This window comes from Canis aureus, chromosome 8, assembly GCF_053574225.1.
Source record: "Canis aureus isolate CA01 chromosome 8, VMU_Caureus_v.1.0, whole genome shotgun sequence".
NCBI lineage: Eukaryota > Metazoa > Chordata > Mammalia > Carnivora > Canidae > Canis > Canis aureus.
In genome coordinates, this window is record NC_135618.1 from 20634909 (window position 1) to 20661894 (window position 26986).

Consider the following 26986-nt stretch of genomic DNA (forward strand, 5'->3'; position numbering starts at 1 on the left):
GCAAGATTAGGGAGGATTGTATTGATTATGGCTCCAATGCCATAGTATAATATAGTGCCATTCACACAGTAGGCACTTATAAATTTATTAGTATTTTTTAAAAGATTTTATTTATTCATGAGAAATACAGAGAGAGAGAGAGAGAGAGCCAGAGATACAGGCAGAGGGAGAAGCAGGCTCCATGCAGAGAGCCCAATGTGGGGCTTGATCCTGGGACTCCAAGATCACACCCTGAGCCAAAGGCAGACGCTCAACCGCTGAGCCACCCAGGTATCCTAATTTTATTAGTATTTTTAGTGGATTTTGTATCTGTACTGTACTAATAAGAGGGCCAAAATTGTCAATGTTCCTTGTACCAAAAGATCCCATAGCTAAGAATGAAATGTTACTGTTGAGTCTGAATATCCTCCTTTTTTCTCTTTCTTAATTAAAACCAAACCAAACAAAAACCACTTTACAGCTGATAATATTTTAATATGAGCTACAAAATAATCTTAAGTATTCAAATGGATTTATTGTAGAGGTTAACCAATCCTGTCATAGATGAAATGTTTTATTTTTGGATCAGTCATGGTGTACATTTTAGATAAATTCCTTAATTCCATGTTAGTTTCTTTTTGTATAATGTTAGGAAAATATTTCACTTTCATGGTTGTAAATGTTTATAAAGTTAAGTGGCTGGGATGTAGGAGACTTACCCCACTACAAACGTTGTTTTTATTGGTAATGTATACTTTTTTCCTTGTTGGTAGATCTTTAAGATGGGTCATGACTTAAAGCTTTACTTAATCCTGTGAGATAGCCACTCTTTTTTTTTTCTTTCTTTTTTTTTTTTTTAAGATTTTATTTATTCATAGAGACACAGAGAGAGGGGCAGAGACACAGGCAGAGGGAGAAGCAGGCTCCACACAGGAAGCCTGACGTGGGACTTGATCCTGGGTCTCCAGGATCACACCCCAGGCTGCAGGTGGCGCTAAACCACTGCTCCACCGGGGCTGCCCTAGTCACTCTATTTTTATTAAGATTTTATTTATTTATTCATGAGAGACACAGTGAGAGGCGGAGAAGCAGGCTCACTGCAGGGAGCCTGATGCAGCACTCATCCCAGGGCCCGGGATCCCGACCTGAGCCAAAGGTAGATGCTCAACCACTGAGCCACCCAAGTGCCCTGATATTCACTCTTTTATTAAAGTTTTTATTTTTTTTTTCTCACCTTTGGAAAAGATTGAACTTAAGTCTGAAAATATAAGGCCTAGGGTTCTGAAAGAAAATTAAAATAAATCCTTACAGGGGTGCCTGGGTGGCTCAGTCGGTTAAGCATCTGCCTTTGGCTGAGGTCTTGATCCTGGACTCCCAGTAGCCAGTACGAAGTCTGGCTCCCTGCTTGGGGGGAGAGTCTGCTTCTCCCTTTGCCCCTCATGTGCCTGTGTGCACATTCTTTCTGTCTCTCCCTTTCTCTCAAATAAATAAAATCTTAAAAAAATAAAATAAAAATAAAACAAACCCTTTTAAGTTAGATAATATATAGATTAGTATGCAATTTAAATTGTTAAAGCAGAGTGATAATCATTGCTGACTTAAAATATTATTTCTAGCATGCTTCCCTTAAAAAAACACTTTAATACATTCCTGATATTTAAGTTGTAGCTACATTTTCGGGTGATCAGATAACTGCTAAAGCATAAGTTTCCCTCAGACAAAATTTCTTTGACTTTGTTTGTCAATATGTATTTGGATGTTTGTCCCTTATAATGCCCATTTTATGGGGTTACCACCCTAACTCTCAAGTTTAATTTACATTTTAGTTTCAAATAAAATTTGAGGGGCACCTGTGTGGCTCATTCGGTTTACCAGGGGACTTGATTTCAGCTCAGGTCATGATCTCAGAGTTCTGGGATAGAGCCTTGTGTAGGGCTTTGTGCTCAGTCAGGAGTCTGCTTCAGGATTCCCTTTGTCTCTTCCTCCACTCTGTCTCTGTCTCTCTAAAATGAATGGAATAGGGTGCCTGAGTGGCTCAGTCAGTTTAGTGTCTGCCTTTGGCTCAGGTTATGATCCCAAGGTCCTGGGATCAAGTCCTAAGTCAGGCTTAGTGAAGAGTCTGTTTCTCCCTCTGCTCCCTTCCCCCACTTGTGCGTGCTCTCTCTCTCTCTCTCTCTCTCTCTTTCTCTCTCTTTCTTTCTCTGTCTCCAATAAATAAATAAAATCTTTTTAAAAATAAAATGAATGGGGGGATCCCTGAGTGGCTCAGCGGTTGGGCACCTGCCTTTGGCCCAGGGCACAATCCTGGAGTCCTGGGATGGAGTCCTGCATCGGGCTCCCGACATGGAGCCTGCTTCTCCCTCTGCCTGTGTCTCCGCCTCTCTCTCTCTCTCATAAATAAATAAATAAATCTTTAAAAAAAAAAAAAGAGGTTTTTTAATAAAATAAAATGGATATATCTTTAAAAGTAAATATAGCTTAAAATAACAGTGAGAAAATGTTATAATAAAAGTCAGATGAATATTATGCATATATGTGCTTTGGTTCAAAAATGTAGGAAACTGATTCACACTGGTAAACCTGGGAAAGGCTTTAGTGGTGATAGAACTTGAGTCTGGCCTTGAGGGATTAGTGGGATTTGGCTGTGGAGTAAAAATCGAGGTTTCCAATTAATTTTTTCTGGGAGCATTCTACTGCCAGAGTCATGTCATTTTTATGCACAGTGGTAGGGAAGCTGTCATTATGACAGTAGGGAGTCCAAATAATGTGGTTACATGTTGCTACTTTATGGAAAAAGAAAACATTAAAATTTAGTACAGTAAATTGAATTGGTGTTGACTTATTTTTTTTTTTAAAGATTTATTTATTTATTTATGATAGACATAGAGAGAAAGAGAGGCAGAGATACAGGAGGAGGGAGAAGCAGGCTCCATGCCGGGAGCCTGACGCGGGACTCGATCCCGGGATCGCACCCTGGGTCAAAGTCAGGCGCCAAACCGCTGAGCCACCCAGGGATCCCCGGTGTTGACTTATTGATTGATGAAATACTTGAGTAACTTTTAGGTGCTACAGCATAGTTCTGCGTACCCGGCATATATCAATGAATGAAACAAAAAATTTTGCCACCTTGGAGTTTACGTTCTAGTAGAGAAAGAGGCAAATACATATTATGGGTTCTGAGTGGGCCTCATTAGGAAGTTAAGATTTGAACAAAGAACAAAATTCCAGGCAGAGGGATCAGCTAGAGCAAAAGTCTAAAAACAGGATCCTTTCCTCCTCTGTCACTTTGGGACATTGCCTTCATGACCTGGATCTTCTCTCTTCCGTCTTGACCTTGTCAAGGATTTTTATTCCTTTGGTTCTGTTTCTAACATCCTTAATCTCTCTTTTGTAGAGTTAGTCTCATTACTCGTAAACAAGCTGTAGTAGCTTATCTTTTTTTTTTTTTTTTTAAGATTTTATTTATTTATTCGAGACACAGAGAGAGAGGCAGAGACACAGGCAGAGGGGAGAAGCAGGCTCCATGCAGGGCGTCTGATGTGGGATTCGATCCTGTGACTTCAGGATCACGCCCTGGGCAGAAGGCAGGCACTAAACCACTGAGCCACCCAGGGATCCTGTATCTTACCTTTAAAATTCATGTTTTGGGGATCCGTGGGTGGCTCAGCGGTTTGGTGCCTGCCTTCGGCCCAGGGTGTGATCATGGGGTCCTGGGATTGAGTCCTGCATCGGGCTTCCTGAGTGAAGCCTGCTTCTCTGTGTCTCTGCCTGTGTGTGTGTGTGCGTGTGTGTGCGCGCGCGCATGTGTCTCATGAATAAATTAAATAAAATCTTTAAAAAAAATTTGTGTTTTACTTGTTTCTTTCTGGCTGCTGTTCCATTTTTTGCTTTTCTCTTATACATTCATGAATTCATTTCAATATAAGCTCTAGCTTCACTATATCACCTAGAAAATTCTTAACCACACTACTTTAAAAGTTCTTGTCAGTTACGGTTACTTACAGTTTTGATGTGGCAAAATTTAAGTAAATTTTTTCTATTCTCATTTTATTTAACCTCTATCAGTATTTGCATTAGAAGGCTACTCTTTTTTTTTCAATTGATTAGAGAATATAAATTTTATTTTCATAAGTCCAAAAATAGAATGTTACTTTATTATGATTTTGATTTTTTTTCTCACAAAATCAAATTTTATTCAGCCAAGGCAGGAATTAGTAAATAGCTAAATACTTATCATAACGGTTGTAGAAAACTTTGCTATGTTCATCCTTTTTTAAAAAAATTAAATTCAGTTAATTAACATATAATGTATTATTTTTTACAGAGGTAGAGTTCAGTGATCCATCAGTCTTAGATAATACCCAGTGCTCATGACATCATGTGCCCTCCTCAGTGTCATTCAACCATTACCCCATTCTCCCACCTCCCTCCCCTCTAGCAAACCTAAATTTCTTTCTTAGGATTAAGAATCTCTTATCGTTTATCTCAATCTCTGATTTTGTCTTATTTTTCCTTCCCTTCCCCTATGATCCTCAGTTTTGTTTCTTAAATTCCATGTATGAGTGAGATCATATAATTGTCTTTTTCTGATTGACTTATTTCATGTAGCATAATACCCCCTAGTTCCATCCACATTGTTGTAAATAGGATTTCATTTTTTTTTAAGACCAGTACTCCTTTTAAAATTTTTTAAAAGATTTTATTTATTCATGGGAGACACAGTGAGAGAGACAGAGGCAGAGGGAGAAGCAGGCTCCATGCAGGGAGCCCGATGCGTGACTCAATCCTAGGACCCCAGGATCACGCCCTGGGCTGAAGGCGGTGCTAAACCATTGAGCTACCCGGGCTGCCCAGGATTTTATTTTTTTGATGGCTGAGTAGTCATTGTGTGTGTGTGTGTGTGTGTGTGTGTGTGTGTGTGTGTGTATCCCCCACATCTTTATCCATTCATCTGTCGATGGATATCGGGGCTCTTTCCATAATTTGGCTATTGTGGACATTGCTGCTATGAACATTGGGGTACAAGTGCTCCTTCAAATCACTACTTTTATATGTTTGGGGCAATAGCTGGTAGAGCAATTGCTCTATTTTTAACTTTTTGAGAAACCTACATACTGTTTCCCATAGTGGCTGCACCAGCTTACATTCCCTCCAACAGTGTAAGAGGGTTCCCTTTTTCCATATCCTTGCCAACATTTGTTGTTTCCTGTCTTGTTAATTTTAGCCATTCTGACTGGTGTGAGGTAGTATCTTATTGTGTTTTTTTTTTTAATTTTTATTTATTTATGATAGTCACACAAAGAGAGAGAGAGAGGCAGAGACACAGGCAGAAGGAGAAGCAGGTTCCACGCACCGGGATGCCCGACGTGGGATTCAATCCCGGGTCTCCAGGATCGCGCCCTGGGCCAAAGGCAGGCGCTAAACTGCTGCGCCACCCACGGATCCCCTTATTGTGGTTTTGATTTGTATTTCCCTGATAATGAGTGATGTTGAGCATTTTTTCATCTATCTGGTGGCCATTTGTAGGTCTACTTTGAAGAAATGTCTGTTCATGCCTTCTGCCTATTTCTTGATTGGATTATTTGTTCTTAGGGTATTGAGTTTGATAAGTTCTTTAGAGATTTTGGATACTATCCCTTTATCTGATAAGACATTTGCATATATCTTCTCCCATTCTGTCAATTGTCTTTTGTTTTTGTTGACTGTTTCCTTTGTTGTGTAGAAGCTTTTAATCTTGATGAAGTCCCAATAGTTCATTTTTGCCAGTGTCTCCCTGGCCTTTGGAGATGTGTCTAGTAAGAAGTTGCTACAGCTGAGGTCATAGAGGTTGCTGCCTCTGTTCTCTTGGATTTTGATGGTTTCCTTTCTTACATTTAGGTCTTTCATCCATGTTGAGTCCATTTGTGAGTATGATATAAGGAAATGGTCCAGTTTGATTATTCTGCATGTGGCTGTCCAATTTTCCCAACACCATTTGTTGAAGAAACTGTCTTTTTCCATTGGCTATTCTTTCCTGCTTTGTGGAAGATTAGTTGACCATAGAATTGAGGGTCCATTTCTGGGTTCTCTATTCTATTTATCTATGCGTCTGTTTTTGTGCCAGTACCATACTGTCTTGAGGATACACTTTGTGATAGAGCTTGAAGTCCGGGATTGTGATGCCACCAGTTCTGGTTTTCTTTTTCAACATTACTTTGGCTATTTGGGGTCTTTTGTGGTTCCATACAAATTTTAGGATTATTTGTTTCAACTCTGTGAAAAAAGTTGATGGTATTGTGATATGCATTGCATTGAATGTATAGATTACTCTAGGTAGCGTAGACATTCTCACAATATTTGTTTTTCCACTCCATAAGCATGGAATGCTTTTCCGTTTCTTTGTCTCTTCCTCAATTTCTTTCATGAGTGTTATGTAGTTTTCTGAGTACAAATCCTTTGTCTCTCTGGTTAGGTTTATTCCTACATAGAGTATCATGTCATCTTTGAAGGGTGAGAGTTTGACTTCTTTGCCAATTCAGATGCCTTTTACTTCTTTTTGTTGTCTGATTGCTAAGGCTAGGACTTCTAGTACTATGTTGAACAACCATGGTGAACGTGGACATCCCTGCTGTGTTCCTACCTTAGGGGAAAAGCTCTCAGTTTTTCCCCATTGGGAATGATATTCGCTGCGGGCTTTTCATATATGGCTTTTATGAGATGGAGGTATGTTATCTCTGTCCCTACACTGTGAAAGTTTTCATCAAATGCTTTTTCTGCATCTATTGAGAGGATCATGAGGTTCTTGTCCTTTCATTATTAATTTAGTGTATCACATTGATTGATTCATGGATTTTCAGTCACCCTTGCAACCCAGGAATAAAAATCCCAGTTGGTCACAGTGAATAATCCTTTTAACTTACTCTTTCTTGAAATTCCTTTATTCTTGGTGCACACTCTAGTTTTGTGAATTTATTTCCCATTCTGTATCTCTTGGCATTATCATCCTTTTCTGTTAAATCTCTAAAATACTAGATTTTTCTTTTCAGGGCTTGATATTAGGTATTCTTTTTCTAAATTCCATGTGTGTGCTATTAATCCCCAAATTTACATCTCTAATATAGTCTTCTCTGAGCAACCAACTATTATCCTCAAGCCACTGGACATTTTCACTTGGATGTCTTATACACATCTTAACATTTAACTGGCTCACAGTTAAACACTGATGTTCCTCAGATTCTTCTGTGTAGTTGAAAATGGTACTAATACACAGTTATTTAAGCTATAATAGTAGAATTTGTCCTTGATTCCTTCCTTGTTTTGATTCTTTCTCACATTCTGTTCATTAGTAAGTCAGTTGTATTCAACCCTCAAATTGTTTTTGCAATGATCCTAGTTGAGGCTACCATCTTCTTACTCCCTGTGATCCTGATTATTTCTGTGGTCTGTTGTTTACACAAGAGCTAAGGCAGTATTTTAAAAATAAACTAGAATACATCATTAACCTGCTTAAAGCTTCTCTTTAGCTTCCCATGTTAAAATGAAATCTAACTTCCTACTGTGGCCCTTTGTGATCTGGTATTTGCCTAATTCTCCATTCTCCTTTTGAACTACTTCTCACTCACTGAAGTTTTCCCTACTGATTGTCTTAAAATACATTTTTACTGCCACCCCATTCTCTGGCTGGCTACTTCTTATCTTTACAGTAACATCTTAATTGGTGTCTCTTCAGAGAGGTCTACATTGGCTGTTTATAGTAGCTCTCTGCCTTATTTTTTTCAACACCCCATTTATTTCCATTCTAGCACTTAACATCACTTGCAATCAGTTTGATTGCTTTTCTCCCTATTAAACTAGACAATGTCCTCACCAAGTACAAAAACTTTGTATGTATCTTGTTCATTATTGTGCCCTAGCACCGAGAATGGTAGCCTGATACATAATTGGCATGCAGTAGATGTTCACAGGGCCCTCTTATGTTCCAAGTACTGTATGAGGCATGAGAAATATTGTAGAGATCAAAACAAAATCCCTCCCCGTCACAGAGCTTTTTGTTCTAGTTAAGGAACTTGGTAAAATTAAGTAAATGTCAGGATTCCTCATTATGCTTTGCTGTTTAGCTTTTGAGTTCAAAGAGCCACAGTTGGGCTATCAAAAGATATGAGGTTATCTCAATCTATTTGTTTCTTAAATTTTAATTAGTAGATAATGAGAACTCAGAGATTGAGGAATACAAACTCTATCTTAAAATATATTCATATCTATTTGGTTCCTGAGTTTGTTAAGAATTCGGAGAGTCTGGAGTACCAATATGATGTGTGTTGAATGTTATAATGGCAGGAAAAAAATAAGAATGAGAGAACAAGAAAGTAATGGGGGTCAAAAGAGAGGGTTGTTTTACATAGGATGGCTCGAGAAGGTAATATTTCAGTAGAGGTATAAAGGGAATTTAGAATGAGCCATAAGGATATCTCCCAGGCAGAGAAAACAGTCTGCTATGCTTACCAAATTTGAGGGCAGCAAGCCAATAGGCTGAAGTGAAATAAGTGTAGGGGGTAGTGATAGGAAATGAGAGTGGGAAGAGTGGGGGTGGGAGCATGCATAGGTAGAGACATCATGAAGGTTCTTACAAGCCATCGTAGGGACTTTGGCTTTTACTTAGTAAGATTAGAAGTCATTGGGCATTGAGCAGAAGGGTTATGATCTTATTTGAATTTTAAAATATCACTTTGATTGTGGGGCACTTGGGTGGCTTAGTCAGTTAAGCTTCTGCTTCGGCTCAGGTCATGATCCCTAGGTCCTGGGATCAAGCCCCGCATTGGGCTCCCTGGGAGTCTGCAAGTCCCTCTCCCTCTGTCCACCCCCCCCCCCCCCCCGGCTCGTGCTCTCACTCTCTCTTTCTCAAGTAAATAAAATCTTTTTAAAAATATCCCTTTGCTATTTTGGGAATAGACTACAGGATGTAAAAGCAGAAGAAGGAAGGCCTCCTAGGGTGCTACTTGCAATAAGAGAATTGATGATGCCTGGAACCAGGGTGATTACCACTTGTAATAGTAACCAGATTCTGGATAAAAAGATAGAGCCAAATGGGTTTGCTGATGGATTGGGATATTAGATTTGAAATACGGTGGAGTCAAAGATGACTCCAAGGTTTTTGGCTTGAAAAATTAAAAGAATAGAGTTACCTTGATAGAAGGATAGACTTTTGAAATAATAGATTCCAGAGTGATGTTGATCCAAATGTCGTTAAGTCATATTTTCTCTGGGAACATACAGGGTGGAAGAACATACACAATTGTTCTTTTGGCAGAATCACCTGAAGGATATATAGATGAGAGAATTATATTCCTATCTGTTTTGTGTCACTCAATCTCTGTCACAATTTTAAAGTTCTTGGATATTTATACAGAGCATTCTGGAGACCTCACATAGTAGTATTTACTTTGTCTCCAGGATGTCTCAAATTTTTGCTTGTATTCACAGCTACCTGAAACTAATCACAGAGCTCTATTAGTGTGAGTTTAATAAGCCAGACACCTTTTTGAATAAAATTGATAAGTCTACCATTAATAGCAGGTTTGGAGTCTCTAGTATTATATCGAAATTGGTCTAACAACTGTTACAAGTATGAATGGGAGGGTTTCAAAGGGGAATGGGAATATTGTGTTTATATTGCTAAAAAACTGAACTAAGTGAATTAAAGTAGAATACTAAGGGAAAAGTAGTTTACATTTTACTCATATTGACTCTGGTTCACACTTTAATAGGCATTCAACATAATGTAACGGTTCCTTCTGTTAAAGAAAAACAATCCCCCAAAGCACTGGAAAAAGTATTTAAGCAGCAAGTGATTCCCTCTGTATTTCCTGAGACATCTATGTCTCCTTCAAACATGGCACAAGGTACTCCACTCAACTCTACCTCACAAACAGTGGCTCAAGTAAGTTCATTGTAGCTTTAAAAAATTTCAGTGTAAGGGGTTGTTGTGACTAAACCTTTGTTAAGTTAATATGAAAATTGGTCTTCGGTATACCACAGTCAATCTTTTTGTCTGTGTATATTTTGTAACAGAGACCTAGGATGTGAACCAAATTTTAGAGATTTCTTGGTAGAATTTGAACTAGTTTAGTATATTTTTAGTATTAATATTGATTGCCCAACTACCTATTTTATGTGTGTTATACAACTTCTGTTGGGTTGATAATTTAAAATTGTATACTCTAGCTGATTTCAGGTATTCAGAAACTTTTTTTTAACTGATTTTTTCATATATCTTTCATTTATCTCAAAGGTTTATTCAAGACAATTCTTTGGATATTAGGAAGAAAATACTTAAACTATTTTATTTTACCTACAAAAGAGAAATTAGCCTTTACTAATATTTAGTATGGGGAAGACTTGGTTCTGGCAAGGTTGAAAACTTGCTCTGAATATCCCCGTAATTATAGTTTTTGTTGTTGAATTATTTCAGGTTACAAGGGGTGTGAAGAGGAAAGCAGATACCACAACTCCTACAGCTGCAGTAGTTAAAGCAAGTGGCGAATCTTCCCCAACACTTACAGAACAAAAATCAGTGAAAACACCACCTCTAAAAGAAAATGTGCTGAAGACTGTTTTTCCAGATTCTCAGCAACAATGTAAAGTTGTAAAGAATGTTAAAGTGACCGAACAGTTAAGGCACTGTAGTGAGATTCTTAAAGAAATGCTTGCAAAGAAACACTTGTCCTATGCATGGCCCTTTTATAATCCTGTTGATGTTCATGCTTTGGGGCTCCATAACTACTATGACATTGTGAAAAATCCAATGGATCTTGGAACTATTAAGGTAAATGTTATCTTAATAGGAGGAACCTCTTTTCTTGATTATAAAAGTAACCTTATCATTGTAAAAAATTGTATTAATTCAGAAAAAGATAAGAAAATTAAAATTGTTAGTAAGTCATATCACCTGGAATGAGTCATAGGAAAATTTTTAAATCTCTTTCTTTTTCTTCTATTCAAACATACCCATGGTTCTTTGCCACAATGTTTGAGTTACAGTATTATAATATAACTCTGTACCCTGAATTTTCACTTAGTATATTATGAACATTTTCTCCTTACATATTCAAGATTATATTTTTAATAATTGCATGATTCTGATGCAGTGTTTTTGGGTTTTTTTTTTGTTGTTTTTTTTTGGTTTTTTTGGAGGGGATAAGGCATTTATGTAGTTTCCAGGCCTCTCTACATTTTTTTAATTTTTGGTTGTTTGCTGGCTTCATCCGGGTTTTTGAACTAATTATTATCTTTTTAATTTCTTTTTTTTTTTTTTACTTTTTTTTTAAGTAAACTGACCCCCAACGTGGGCCTCAGATTTGTGACCCCAAGATCAAGAATTAATCAACATATAGTTGACATACAATGTTATGATTGAGATGTACAATACAATGATTTGACAGTTCTGTACTTTATGCAGTGCTCACCATGAAAGTATAGATCTGTCACAATATATAATGTTATTATGATATTATTGAGTATATATTCCCTATTCTATACTTTTCAACCCTGTGGTTTATTTAAGTAACAGTTTGTACCTCTTAATCTCTGTCATTTATTTCACTCATCTCCCACGTCCCCCTTGCAATCATCAGTTTGTTCTTAGTACTTATGAGACTATTTCTGTGTATATGAGTGTTTGTTTTTTTAGATTCCACATACAAGTGAAATGATGTGCTATTTGTCTTTCTCTGTCCTATTTCCCTTAGCATAATACTCTAGATCAGTCCACATTGTTGCAGATGACAAGATCTCATCCATTCTACTCTGTGTGTGTGTGTGTGTGTGTGTGTGTGTGTGTGTGGAGAGAGAGAGAGAGAGCGACATCTTTATCCATTCATCTGTTGATAGACACTGAGGTTGCTTCCATATCTTGGCTGTTGTATATAATACTGCAATAAACAGGGGTGCATATATCTTTTTGAGTTAGTATTTTTGTTTTCTCATATGAATTATTTATAGATCTTGGATAGTAACCCATATAAGATACTTAATTTGCACATCTCTTCTCCTATTCAGTTGGTTGCCTTTTTGTCTTATGATATTCTTCACTGTGTAAAAGCTTTTTTGTCTGATGTACTTTATTGTTGCTTTTGTTTCCCTAGAGATAGAAAAATGTTGCTAAGGCTCATGTTCAAGAGATTACTGTGTATGTTTTCTTCTAGTTCTGTGGTTTTAATGATTTCATTTAGGTCTTTAATCTGTTTTGAATTTGAGTATAGTATAAGAAGGTGGTTCAGTTTTCATTCTTTTGCATGTATGCTAGTTTTTGCAGCACCATTTGAAGAGACTGTCTCTTTATTCTAATGGTTCTTTTGTGGAGTTTTAAGGTTTTCTATATACATTATCATGTCATCTACAAATAGTGACAGTTTGACTTTTCCCTACCGCTTTCAGTGCCTTTTACTTCTTTTTCTTGTCTGATTGATGCAGCTAGAAGTTTGAGCACTATGTTGAATAAAAGTGAGAATGGACATTGTTGTTCTTAGTATAGAAGAAAAGCTTTGTTTTACTAACATCGACTATGATGTTAACTGTGGGTTTTTATATATGGCCTTTATTTTGTTGCAGTATGTTCCCTTTAAACCCACACTCTTGAGAGTTTTATCATGAAGAAATTTGAATTTTGCCAGATTTTTTCTGCATTTATTGAGATGACTGTATGGCTTTTATCTTTCATTTTGTTCCATGTGTTGTGTCCCATTGGTTGATTTTCACAGATACTGAATCATCCTTGCATCCCTGGCATAAATCCCACTTGGTTATGGTGAATGAATTTTGCTGATATTTTGTTGAGGATTTTGCATCTGTGTTCATCAGAGATACTGATTGACTTGTGATTTTTTTTTTTTTTTTGGTAGTGTTTTTGTCTGGTTTTGGTATCAGGGTGATGCTGGCCTCATCAAAGGAATTTGGAAGTTTTTCATCCTTTTCTATTTTTTAGAATAGTTTGAGGAAGTTAGGTATTAACTCTTTAAATGTTTGATAGAATTCGCTTGTGAAGCCATGTGGTCCTCAACTTCTGTTTCTTGGGAGTTTTTTTGATTACTGGTTCAATTCCATTACTAGTAATTTGTCTGTTCAGATTTTCTGTTTCATCATGATTTAGTCTTTGAAGATTGTGTGCTTCTGGGAATTTGTCCATTTCTTCTAGGTTATCTTAATTTGCTGTCATTATTATTATTAGTTTTTGCAAGTGTCTTTGTATTTCTGTGAATATGTTATTACCTCTCACTTCTAATTTTAAGTCCTCTCTTTTTTTTTTTTTTAAGTTCCTCTCTTTTTTTGATGAATCTGGCTAAACATTTATCAAGTTTGTTTTATTTTTTCAAAGGACTGGCTCTTGGTTTCATTGGTCTTTTCTGTCGTTTTGGGTTTTTTTGAGTCTCTTTATTTCAGCTCTGATCCTTATTATTTCCTTCCTTTTACTAATTCTGTTCAATTTCAAATGTCTTTTCACTTAGAGGAGAATTTTAATAAAAACCTTTCATTTAAATGTTCAAGGTTGGTTTAAGGAATGTATCTTTTCATGGCTTTCCTAAGATCAAACTTGTCTAAGATGATCTGGAAATGCACTGTTTTCCTGCTTTTGTGATTTTGTTCCTCTTCTTTTTTTTTCTAATTCAGAATATCCTCCTTCCTTATCTCTACTTGTCAAATTTCACTGGATATTTTCAAAGTCAAAAAATATGAAACAAGCAGAATTTTAACATTTGTCAAATTTGGAGGGTGGGTATCTGTTTTTGGTATTACCTGTATTCTTCTGTATATTTTAACTATTTCATAATATAAATAAATAATGGAAGTTTTCAAGTGATTATTGAACTATACTATTTGTGAATCCTATAATTTTTCCTTAATTTAGGGAAAAATGGACAACCAAGAATACAAAGATGCATATGAATTCGCTGCAGATGTTAGGTTAATGTTCATGAATTGTTACAAATACAATCCTCCAGATCATGAAGTAGTGACAATGGCAAGAATGCTCCAGGTAAGTTGATAGCTGTGCTCTGAAAGTGAGTTTCCTCTGAACATGGTATGGAGACTTTAGAGCCATAACTCAAAAGATAAAGAATGCCCCACTTCCCAAGTATGAAGTGTAATTTATTAATTAGAGTATTAAAATGTGGGGGTTGTTTTTTGAGGTATAGCACACATTAGTTGCAAATCTTTTAAGGAGGCTGCCTTACACATAGAGGATATTGGGGAAATATTAGTGAAGAGGGGGTTAATAGATATCTTAGATAGGATTGACTAGAGTCCATGTCCCTCTTAAGGTAAAGCTCTAGATTTTTGAGGCTGACACAGTGGGAGGTAGTGGAATGATGCACTAGTCATGGGCAAGAAATCCTTGAAAGGTCCTCCTCTCTACAACTTGAAAGGTCTGTCTTACATAGAAGAGAGGAGAAAAATTGCTATGGTTGGCAGGCAAGGAAGCATGAGTCTTATGTTTCTTCCTTGGTAAATACCCCCCATCCTCACCCCGTTTTATAGAGATAAAATTGACATATAAAATTGTATAAGTTTAAGGTATGTAATATGGTGATTTGATGTATATATTATGTAGTGATTACCACAAGGGAAAGTAGAATTATTATCAAAATATGAGACTTTTGTTAAAGGGTGTTATTGCTGTATGTATTTGAAAATACAGAAAATCTTTATAATCTAAATTTCCATTATAGGATGTTTTTGAAATGCATTTTGCAAAGATCCCAGATGAACCTATCGAGAGTATGCCTGTCTGCTACATCAAAACAGATACCACAAAAATCCCTGGTAGAGAAAGCAGTAGTGAAGCTTCCTCTGAAGATAACTCTTCTGGTGATTCTGAAGATGAACGAGTTCAACGTCTTACAAAGCTTCAGGAGCAGGTATTTAATTGTATTGATAAATTTTTTTGTATTTTTATGAGTTGTTGCAGCAAATCTATTATAAAATCCTTTTTGTAGATTAAAAGTCGTTACATTAAGATCACTTAGCATCTATGGCATTTACTTCTTGGCACATTTGTAATGCTTAATATTCTTTCCCTACCCAAATATCTATGTATCTTTAAATTCTGTTATTTATATTCCTCACCATCATGAGTTCATTCCATTGAAATGATTTATACGACATAATCCAGGATATTTTATGGATGAGATTTTTAACATTGCTACCTTTTGTGAGAAAATGTTAACTTACTCTGAGCTCAAGCCTGAAAAAAATAATTAACATTATCTGGAAATGTTAATTTTCATGGTCTGTTTTTAGTTGAATATCTAAATTTATGGGTTGAGCACATGATAGTATTTTGATTTAATGTATGCCTTCAAAATAATGAATTTGTGGAATGAAATAAGACCCTGACAGAAATGTAATATAAAATGAATTTCAGGATACGTTTAACTTTTGAGTGCCTTCATTTTTTTTCTAATGTCTTTAATTATCTAGAGCTATCAATGTTTAAAGAATTTTTTTTTCTTTATCAGCTGAAAGCTGTTCATCAACAGCTACAGGTTCTCTCTCAAGTACCTTTCCATAAGCTAAAGAAAAAGAGTAAGTCTAAAAGGGAAAAGAAGAAAGAAAAGATTAATAGCAGAGATGAAAATCCAAGAAAAAAGTTTAAGCAAATGAAATCAAAGGAAAAGTCCAAAAACAAGTAAGTATCATTTATAATGCCTTATTCATATAATAATATTATCTAAAATAAATTTGACTAAATTTAATTTTTGTTTAGTCAGCCAAAGAAGAGGAAACAACAGGTGTTTACTTCGAAACCTGAAGATGAGGATAATGCTAAGCCTATGAACTATGATGAGAAAAGGCAGTTGAGCTTGGATATAAACAAACTCCCTGGAGATAAACTTGGGCGAGTTGTTCATATAATACAATCAAGAGAGCCTTCACTGAGAAATTCCAACCCTGATGAGATAGAGATAGACTTTGAAACACTGAAAGCATCAACACTGAGAGAACTGGAAAAGTACGTTGCTGCATGTCTAAGAAAAAGACCGCTAAAGCTTCATGGTATGTATTACTGTGTATCAGTAGAAATCAGTCTGTACTTGTGTTACTTTTTGGTAATACTCTTTTTTACTCTTAAATCACATAGGTAAGAAAATAACAAAGTCCAAGGAGGAATTTCATTCACAGAAAAAACAGGAGTTGGAAAAGCGGTTACTGGATGTCAATAATCAGTTAAATTCTAGAAAATGTCAAACAAAATGTAGGTGGCAGTTTTTTATGTGTTTTTTGTTTTTGTTTTTTAGGATGGCAGTTTTTTAAAAAAAATGTTCTTGTGATTATTTTATTATACTGGCATCGTAATGTGTTTCCATGTTTTGTAGCTGAGAAAACTCAGTCATCCAAGGCTGTTGGAAGTGGTTCCCGACTCAGTGAAAGCAGCAGCAGCAGCACAAGCAGCTCATCGGAGACCGAGAGTAGTAGCAGTGACTCGAGCTCCTCAGACAGCAGTGATTCCGAATCAGGTTAGCTGGCCCTTTACGTGTGCCTCTGTTTGTGGGAGCAGTTTTTTGTTTTTTTGTTTTTTTTTGTATTATTGAGACTTAAACTTTTAAGAAATGTTTGTCACTTACCCAGAACCTATGGTTTGGATGCCACACTTATTTCATTACATGTTGACAATCTCACTATTTTCTTTAAAAAAGATACTGTGTAAAATGAAACTTCATAATATATGTATATGACTTAGAGGTTTGTAATATTGAAAAGAAGTTTACTAAAGGTGGGAGATACCTTCTTAATACATAATGCCAGATCTTCATGTGAGAAAATAACAAATAATAAAATTCCAATCTTCACTTCTTTTTATAAAATAATTATTTGAGGACATCTTTTACTTTACTCCCCATGATATATTAGACCACTCTAATGTTGCAAAGTATATCCTGTTGTGACAATATATTCTAAATTGAATAATCACTTTGAATTAAGACACCAGTCATCCCAGAAAATGTTTAAAGCAGACTCTTAGTCACTTTTGTGTTTTCTTCACTATAGAATATTATCTTCCATTTATAGAAAAATGTACTTCAAATAGAAATTTTCAATTATGCTAAAGTAAGGTACCATATTATTTTAGTAGTTTATCATCAGCTGTATCAAGCTTAATTCATTCATGTTTTCTTCGTGCTCTTTCATTGATGGTTATGTAATTGACAAGTAATCACTGTCCCAGGGATACCAACTTGGCAGTGGCATTCCATTATTGTCTGCCAAAAGGCACATTCAGAATACAGGGCACTTTTGTCTCCAAAATTTTGCTTTATTTTAAATGAGATGTTTCTCGTTTGTCCTGAAATTCAGTTCTCTTTAAAAAAAAAATCCTACACAGAATATTGTCATATCAGGGATTCTTACCATTTGTAAGAATATCTCTCATTTCAATGTGTAGTAAGGATCTGCTGGCTTGCAAGTACACTATGTTTCACTTTTGGTTCTGTTTAGTTTGCATTTACGCGGTACTGATTGCTGCATTTTGTTTTTACATTTCTGAAGTATATAGTGGTAAACGTTTTTGTTAGAATAAAAAAATTACTTTTGTTGGAATTTGTCATAGAAAATTTTTAAATTAATTTAGGGCTCTGATTATACATTATTTCCATATATCTGACTTTAAAGCATAAAACAATGCTGGAAAACTCTAAGTTGCATTTAGTATTTTAATTGTTATTAGCATTTGTAATTTCATCTAATAAAGCATTTGTGGCCTAATAAGTTAGAGCACTTTGTCTTTTATTTGTAGGGTAAAACTGAGTTATCCAATTATGTACTGACTACTGATTAATAAATGCCTTGAGCATTAGTGGGAAAGTGGAAAAGTACTCTATACAGAGTACTTCAATAAAGGTGTTCAAAAATACCTTAATTTTAATTGGAATTAGTTTCTGATAGATTCTTTCAATTACATTGCTTGAAGAGGTTTATTATCCACTGTGTTCTTAAAATGGTGTAATATATGTTTCCCTAATTTTCTAGCTGAAAAAATTATAATTTTTTATCATATTTGTGTTGAATTTTTATTTTATGACTGGCATTCTTGTTTAATGTCATCTTTTTCAATAATGGACTGTTTTTGAAAACATTGTTAAAATCAGAGTAGCACATTTTTATATTTCAGCTGACATTATGGATAGTGTGTAGGTTTGTGACACTAAGGTCAGTCTGTCTTCTAACATGATAGTATGAATTTGCATTTTCCTTTGAAGTTTTTGTTTTATGGACATTGAAACTGTGTACTTCATTGAGAAAACACTGTTATAAATTGCAAACACAATGCCTACCTCCAATGAGCATTAAGTTCTGTTTGAGTTTTTGTTTGTTTTATTGTTTCACAAAATAAATTAGTGAGTGAATTTAGGACCTCTGTCCTAAATATTAACTTCAATTGCATGCATTAAAATGCTGTGAGGTTCTTAATTTTTAGTGTGTAATCTAAGAACATTTTTTACTTTCTTGAACAACAAAAACTGTAAATAAAAGGATTATAAATGATGAAAAATAATTAAGTCAAATTGTATCAATAGCAATACTTAAAGTAAAAATAAGTAAAGCATCTACCATTCCTAATTGTGTACATGACATTCTCAAGGAGCAGATGACAAATCCCAAGTCTAAGTCTCAGGGTGGAGGGAAATGGAACTACTTACTGAGAAAATACAATTTGTGAAAATCAGGAATATTAGCAAACGCTTTATCTGTTATATAAGTAAAAATTAACTGAAAATATGCATAAGATTGTAGCTTTAAAATTTATTATGATTCGCCCAGAACTAAAACTTAACATTTGGAATATCTTTATTACCATAACTCTGGTTAATAAGACTTTCAGTTATTCAAGATAGGAGATATGAATAGAAGTTCATTTCTTCAAAATTTTAATAGAGGAAAGTTTTCTGGAAGCTTTGGTGAGAAATTCTTTTTTGATAGAAGGATATTGTCATAAGCCATTTTTTCTTAATCTATTTTTTATACCGGCCTTCTGGAATTTTTATAGCAGCCTGTACAGTCTTCTTAACCAAGTCATAATCTTTTGTAATTTTGGTTATCAGGGATGGAGCTCTACATTAACTTTTCTTAATCCTCCAATATTATTGACTCATATGGTTCTTTAGTTATCCTGTATTATGAGTTGGTCTGTCTTTACTGCAGTAGCATTCTTTTCAGATGTGCAAAATGTGTGTGTGAAATGTTTGAAAGGTAACATCTGTGAAAAACATTTAAGTGTTGTAAACTGTGTTGCAGTTGTTTATTCCACATTATTTAAATGATTATCTTCTATGTATTCTCAAACTTATTTTATGCACTTTTGAAAAATACAGACTCAATTCTGCTTTGCTAAATAGGATTAAATGGCAGAGCTGTGATTTCCAAGGCAAGTTTGATTTAAAAATTCTTTAACACTTCAAACAAGATATTAAGTCAGTTCCAAAATAGAGTTGGAATGAAAGCCCAAATCTTTGAAAAATATAAACGAGATATCTGTGGGGTAGAAACAGTACTTGAGTGCAGATTTGTTGTAATTTGGTTTTATTGTTTATTTTCTTGATTAACAGTGGCATATGCAAATTGTCATGTACAGGTTAGTCAAGAACATTTATTGAACATTGGAATAAATATAAAACCTTCCTAAATTATTTTTTCATAACCATCAAAATGTCATCAACTGTCAGACAGGTTTGACCATAAAGTGAATTTCAGATGCTTATACCCTTGCTGGGGTCTGCTTGTATATACATATAACCTGGTGAGAGTTTTCTAATGTTCAACAATTTTGGCTATCCTGAGTGATATAACAGGGGAGGAATATAATAATTAATAGATTCAGTCCTGTGGATAATATTACTGAGAAATAATCAAATGGGAGTAGCTCATTGGTAGTAATGCTTTTGATAGAAATCTTATAGGAAACAACTTTGGAACTGTCTAAATGTAAGCTCAAATACTTGATTAGTGTAGAGTAGAATATTTTCCAGGAATGTTTATACTTTTAATTGTTTAATATTTAACACACAAAGGAACCCAGTGGTTAATTTGTCGCTTCATTTATTAGACTTCTTGCTTTTATTGGCTTCAGGGTAATATTCAGAGAATGAAATTTATAAAGTTCTTTAACAGGTTCTTTTTTAAAAAATTTCCTTAATCATGAATGAATTACAAATACGAACAAAACAACAATTTTTCTTTTTAGTTCTACAACCTAGGTTTTCTATAGAAATGACAAGGATATGATTTTTTCCACACAAGGGGAAAAGGACAAAAAGGACTTGGTTCAAGTCTAGATTTTGTTTTACCCCTTTAGGAGAAGGATGGTTTAGTGAATGTAGGATATAATAAAATGACAGTGTAGAGTAATCTTTTCCATTTAGGAGAAATGATCAGAGTTAATTATATAAATTTTTAAGACTTTATGACATCCTCATCAGTTAAAGTTTTTTCAAAGCAAAAGCACCATAGTGATAAATTCAAGGACCCAAGCTTGATATATACTTGTATATATTGAGGTCCATATGTGAGCCTTGAGTCTTAGAAATTAGTGATGAATTTTGTCTTGTGAATTTAAAATTTTTTGTCCTATATGGGCCTTCCTGCCTGAATAAGCAGGCTGTGTAGAATAGTGTTATCTCAGTACATTAGAATCACCTGTAAAACTTGAATGGAGAATGGGGCCAGGTATATGTGATGTTAGAAGTATCTCAGGTGACTTTAATGTGCTGCCACGCTTGAGAACCATTGGCCTTGGGTTTTTTCCTTTTGTTTCCACTTTTCAGCTCTAGTTTTAATAATTTAGTAAAAGGAACAGCAGTGTATTTAGTAATGAACCTTGCTTCTCCCTCTGCTCCACCCTCACGTATGTGTTTGCGCTCATTCTCGCTCCTCAAAAAAATAATTGGGTATTTCTCTTATCTTAAAAAAGCACCAAATGCTTCAATAACAATTGCCAAGCAAGCAAATTTTTTAGTTCAAAAGCAAAATGCTTGATTTCTTTTTTCTTTTAATCAATAGAATACATCTTTGGTCATAAGTTTGGGCAAATCATTTAACATCTCTGGACATTCTTTCTTACAAAATAAGGTAGCAAACCCTAGTACTGAATTCCTATTACCTTTCTAAATCCTGTACTAAGTAACACAGTGTGTTTTATTTTTCTAACTTAAAAGTATTTTTTTCCTGCTTATATGGCATAAAGTTCTGGTTTTGCACTACAGTATTATATTTATATTTAGCTTATTATGTTTTTTAGGCCATACTATCTTGCTGTCTCTAGAGCATTCATCTCAGTGCTTTCATAGGTTATGCTATTAAACCAACTCTTGGATTGGTTTAATATTTGATTGCAGCTCTCTTTTTTTATTCTATGATTGAATTTTTTGCGTTAGTTTAAAATGAAGACTTCCCAATCAAAGTTTTATATTGAAGTTCTGGGAAAGATTTGAAAATAGAACATATTACTACATAACACGCATAATATTCATTTGCATATTTGCATAACACGTATACCTGATTTGATCTTCTTAAGGTAGGTATGCATATTATCACAGTTCCCCAGAGAATCAGTTGACACCATAATGCTCAATTTCATTAATGATTGTAAAACGTGGGGCTTCTTCACTAATTAAAATGAGATCTTAAGCTTAATAGTACAAATGTGTATGTTGGCCTTTTAATTGCAAAGTCCAGGAACTCATAAATAAATAGAAATAAACAGCTTAAACTTTACTATGTTTCTGGAAGGTCAACTATGTAAGAGTAGAATAAGCCAAAAGGCTGAGTTTTAGTCTGTCATTATTCATCTCTCCATAGTCTGTAAGACTTTTATGAAACATTCTGTATTGGGTGGTTTTGACATTTTTTTAATTGAAATATAATTGGCACACAATATCCTATTAGTTTCAGGTATATAATACAGTATTCAGCATTTGTATACACTGCAAAATAGTGACTACAATAAGTCTAGTTACCAGTCTGATTTTTTTCAATTAAAAATTCTTTGATTCCTTTTGCTACTATCTTCAGATTTGGAGATGGTAATTTTTAAAATTCTGAGTTTTATTTTTATGTATCAGAAAAATAATGCCCTTCAATTTCTTAGTAGAACACTAATGAGGTATGTCATATTTTATTGTACTTAAAGAGTTTATGTAGATCATAGAATAATGTAGTTTAGCTGCATATTTGAATAGTTAAGATGGATGTGTAGATGTGCATATAGTATATGATCATATTAATTAAGTCTGTTTTTTGGTTCAAAGCCAAAACCATAATGTATTCCCTAAATGTGAGAGCTACCTGGATCTATAGCCTCAATCTTTGCTGTCTGTATTTTTCCCTTCCCTTCCATCTAACCCCAACACTTAAATAATACTTACTGGAGTGACATTAAGATGGTTTGTGTCATTTCAAATATTTGAATTCTTTAAATTAAAGCACTTCATTGAGTAGCATTTAGCAGTTTTAACAATGTCCAGCATCAAACATTTTAGGAGAGGAAAGAACAGTAACACATCCAGTGGAAACTGATGGCATTTCAGGAGGCAGAAGGTAATTATTAAAATTAGAATGTTTAAAGTTTGAATAAGATTTTATGTTAAACCAGCTTTGGTGCCCTGGGGCCTGAAGCAAATGAGCTCCGGTGGCTCATGAATGCTGACCTGGAGAGATGGGTCAAGGCATTAACTGCCTATTTGGTGCTTTACCACATTGACCTAGGCTTATGATTGGGGAGAACAGCACCATAACCAACTGTAAGATTAAGAAGAACCTATGAGCACCATGTCAGATCTTTTTATATCTATTCTACCACCAGTGTCCACTATAAAGGTATTTCTAAAGGTAAAGAAGGTAGTGTAAAAACCATTTTTTGCTACATAGTTGAGGCTGCCAAATAGCTAGAAAGTAAATAAAGGATTATTTGGAGTCTTTCCTATAATGTTTAGTAAGCAGAGCAAACTTTACCGTGAAATTGAAGCTTCACTTTTCATAAAAGACTCAGATAAGTGACATATCCTTCTCTTTGTAGTATTCTTAATTATTTTAATTAAGTCCCTTATGGCTTTATTTATGGCTAATTGATAAAAGATTTTACTATAGTTCATCCTACTTGTTTAAAACCTTATCTGTGTTGTAACTTGTTCCTTTTTAAACTATTACTTATTCAGACTCTTTGCTATGCTATTCTTTTTGCTTAAATAACCCAAATTGAAATTTGCGAGTGGATATTTATTCCATTATATGGAAAAGAAAATATCCCTATTAAAAAGCAAGTATCGCTTTATAATTTTGACTGATTGAAAGGTCAAAACTTGGTAACTATAATAATTTCTTGATCTAAGGTATTAAAAGTATTTTCTTGAAATGACCATTTTATTTCTAATATGAAAAACATTTATAACTTAAATGGTAAGTTTTTAAGCTGCCAAAGAGTGAAATCTTTTTTTATATACATTTGCAGAAATGTTTCCTAAATTTACTGGAGTAAAACAGAATGATTCTCCTAAAGAACTAGTAAAGGTAAGTTAATTCTTCATTTTTTATCTTAGAATTTTAAAATGTATGTTATGTCGCTGGTGTAGCAATCATATAAAATTTGTTTTGATTTTATTTACAATGAAGAGCTGTCACTCTTTTTCCATTTGTCAACTAAATATTGAAAGATGTTTTCCTCAAGAATATTGAACACAGGAACTGTTTGGCTACATTTTTTCTAAAAAGATATAACTGTTCTATAAATAAAACACAGTAGAACAAATTATAAAAGTATGGAATTAGTCTTGAGGTCTAAATACAGAGGGAAGGCCTTGCTTTTTCTATATGCACACAGTAGGATGGTAGGGTATGCACAGTCAGGTGAAATTTCTAAAGGTAGGAGGAAAATGGTAGGGTTTAAGATGAAGCTCATAATTACCAGCTATTAATTTTAGGACATCTAAGATTAGTAGTTGATGTGCTTTGGAAAGGATAGAAGTAATTTTATCTCTTACTAATTCAGGTTGGTCTCATTAAATTTTAATTTTCTGAACTCTTCTCAGATATAGAATTATAAGTATATATACCTTTATTAAATTATACATTTTTAACATCTAACTAGATTAGGGATGTTCAACATAAATACTTGTTTTGAGGGAGCTCTCAGTTGTAAGAAGAAATATAATCACATGGTTAACAGGTTGCATGAGGGACGCCTGGGTGGCTAAGCGGTTTGGCGCCTGCCTTCGGCCCAGGGCGTGATCCTGGAGTCCTGGGAGAGAGTCCCACGTTGGGTTCCCTGCATTGAGCCTGCTTCTCCCTCTGCCTATGTCTCTGCCCCCCTCTCTCTCTCTCTCTCTCTCTCTCTGTCTCTCATGAATAAATTAAAATATTTAAAAAAAAGAGGTTGCATGGTTAGTGCTGTAATTTATATTCATAATTTATTGAGAAAATGAAGAATATATACACTGCCTGAAGGAGAGAATGCTTAAAACAGGTTAACTAAAGGGAAAAGGAAGGAATGGTTAGTTACTACATTGACTCAGATTAAGGACTTATTTTTTTAAAGGTGTAGCATGAAGAGAGGCAAAACACAGGTGGTGTATTCAGGGAAATGTGGTAACAGAGGGTATTTGTAAAGGATTAGTTGGCTTGGGAGATAGAATAGGGAGGATTTTGAATACCTAGGTGAAGTGTTGACTGATTTGGTAGGCAAGAACGAGTTCTTGAAGGCTTTTGAGTGGGAACAAGAAACATAATCTGTTGTCATAGGTATTGGAGGAATCAAAATTATATCAATGAGTTTTGAAATTTTATACCTACAGAATGCTGTCTTAATGATCTGCTTGTGGCCAGAATTTTTTCAGTGCCCCTCACTGAGGAACAGAATGCCCATTGATAATAAAAAAGGGAATATATTTTTAGGAATATGAATAAATGCATATATTTTTGTGTTTCAGAAAGTGATTTTTTTTTTCTGATTTAAACCTCAGCATTTGACTTTAGGTATTGAGCTTGGGCTTATATTATTGTAGGTATAAATATTCCTAGGGCATTAGTTTTATTCAAGCTAGCATAGGTATTCATACACTTGCCTTGTCTTTTCATTCACCCTAACTCCTTTGTTAGATGGAGGAGAAAGACTGTCTTACTCATCTCTGTACTACCTACAACTTAAAGCTTAGTAGATAAGGTACCTAGGCTTTGGTATCTTAGCTTGCAACTGAGTAGATGTGAGATTCTAGGTAAATTGCTTTTATTATATTTAAGTCCCATTGTAAACTGTAGATGGGGATGATAGTTCTACCAAACTCAAGAGATTATTGTGAGAATTGAACTATATGAAGGGTTTAGCCTAGTACCTCATACATTATAGGCATTAAATAAGTGTTAGCTATTATACTAGTTTTTACTTAATAAATTAATCAGAATTTGTTGATAGTCTACAGGTTAACTATCATGTGACTTTTACCCATTCTTCCCATTATGCCTATAATTCAGTAAGGATAGGAGGTAAAAAAAAAAAGTGAATTAGCCTCTAGATTGGGTATAAAAGCTCAGTTTTTATTTTCCATAGCTCACAGAAAAGCATTTCAAAATAAGCAGCACTATTTAATAACATGCCTGAGGCTATATGTATTATTAAGATTATCTGTTTCAACTAACTCTGCTTAAAACTATAGGATGGCCAAGCCATTTAATCTTTCCACATCTTGATTTTCTCATCTGTAAGAATGGGATAATTATACCTTATAAGTTTGTGTAACTTAAGTAATACCATTTTTTAAGAGTATTGTTATGTTTTTTCCTCTTGTGTTTTAAATTTTTTTAGTTAAACTACTTGTGTGGTTAAAACTCTGAATGACAATTTTATTTATCTTTGTCTTAACAGATACAGCGTTCTGTGCAAGATAAAACCTCTGCAAAAACTACCCTTGTTTGTCAGACTTCATATTCGTGTGAAACACCACCAAATCACCATCAGTCAGCATTGAATCATCAAGAATTAGAACATTTACAGGGTGTAAAAAACATTTCACCTTTACAAATTCCACCTCCCTCAGGTAAAAAGTTAATTAGTAAATAATAAACTCCAGGTTAGAAAAAATCACTGAAGCACATTGTTAGAGATTATCTGCTTTATACTTAAGATACTCATTACATTTGAATAAGAAAATTATGTGTACAGTTCACATGCAGCTTACTTTCAAGTAGATTATGTACATTGGCATTGGCATATGCCATATATTAAAACCTTCCACTGCCAGTCTACTACTACTACTACTACTACTACTACTACTACTACTACTGAGTTCTGAGCAGATTTAGAATTTTGCTCTAACTTCCATGATGCTTATTTGAATTGGAAAGGTAGGATGGAATATGGAAAAGATAGAGATTATATAGGTAGAGAAATTAAGTTATATACATGAGAAATCGTTTAAAACTAAGGAAACCTGGGCTAGAAATACTTGCCTAGCAGTGGTTCCCATTTGCCAAAACATCTTCGAACATTTTATATTGTTAGATTCATTTGACTAAATATCCTGTCTGTTAGTTTTGTCAGAAGTGAAAATATTGCCTGTCTCATCTTGATTCTCCTGCCAGTGTTTGGCACAAAGGATAATTCTCTGATACTGATGAACTCAGCCTAGGAGTACCTGAACCTTAAGATACTATTCAGGTCTAACCTAAAGGCAGATGTGAATGAATGTTCCTTATCCACATCTCCTTCCCTTTAGGCTGCTCACTGGTTTGTATTTGGCCTTCCAATGACAGTGGTTTCTCCAAAGCAGAAGAAATTTCTAAATTGTTTTACAACACAGATTAGGAGGAACAGAGAAATTTTGATACTCCTTTATTGCTTCTAGTGGTAGCTCCCTACTGTTCTTTAAGTATTTCATTTTGTATTTAACTCAAATTATAGCTCTTCCCAAAGCAACACTGGAGGGCATCCCAGAAATAAAGATAAAAATCCAAAGTATGAAATACTTACATCCATCCTTTTGTGGAAAAAAGT

The 26986-nt window shown here is 34.6% G+C and overlaps 1 protein-coding gene across 1 annotated transcript in view; it reads left to right on the forward strand.

Moving 5' to 3' along the window:
- The window catches only part of BRDT (bromodomain testis associated), a 59039-nt gene that overhangs the window by 15655 nt on the left and 16398 nt on the right, over positions 1 to 26986 (forward strand). Inside the window, exons 6-15 of the mRNA XM_077905406.1 lie at positions 9723 to 9895; positions 10427 to 10780; positions 13859 to 13987; positions 14682 to 14870; positions 15471 to 15640; positions 15719 to 16008; positions 16094 to 16207; positions 16329 to 16469; positions 23453 to 23511; positions 25859 to 26030. Of these exons, the coding sequence (XP_077761532.1) occupies positions 9723 to 9895; positions 10427 to 10780; positions 13859 to 13987; positions 14682 to 14870; positions 15471 to 15640; positions 15719 to 16008; positions 16094 to 16207; positions 16329 to 16469; positions 23453 to 23511; positions 25859 to 26030 (1791 nt within the window). The remainder of the gene's footprint in view (positions 1 to 9722; positions 9896 to 10426; positions 10781 to 13858; positions 13988 to 14681; positions 14871 to 15470; positions 15641 to 15718; positions 16009 to 16093; positions 16208 to 16328; positions 16470 to 23452; positions 23512 to 25858; positions 26031 to 26986) is intronic.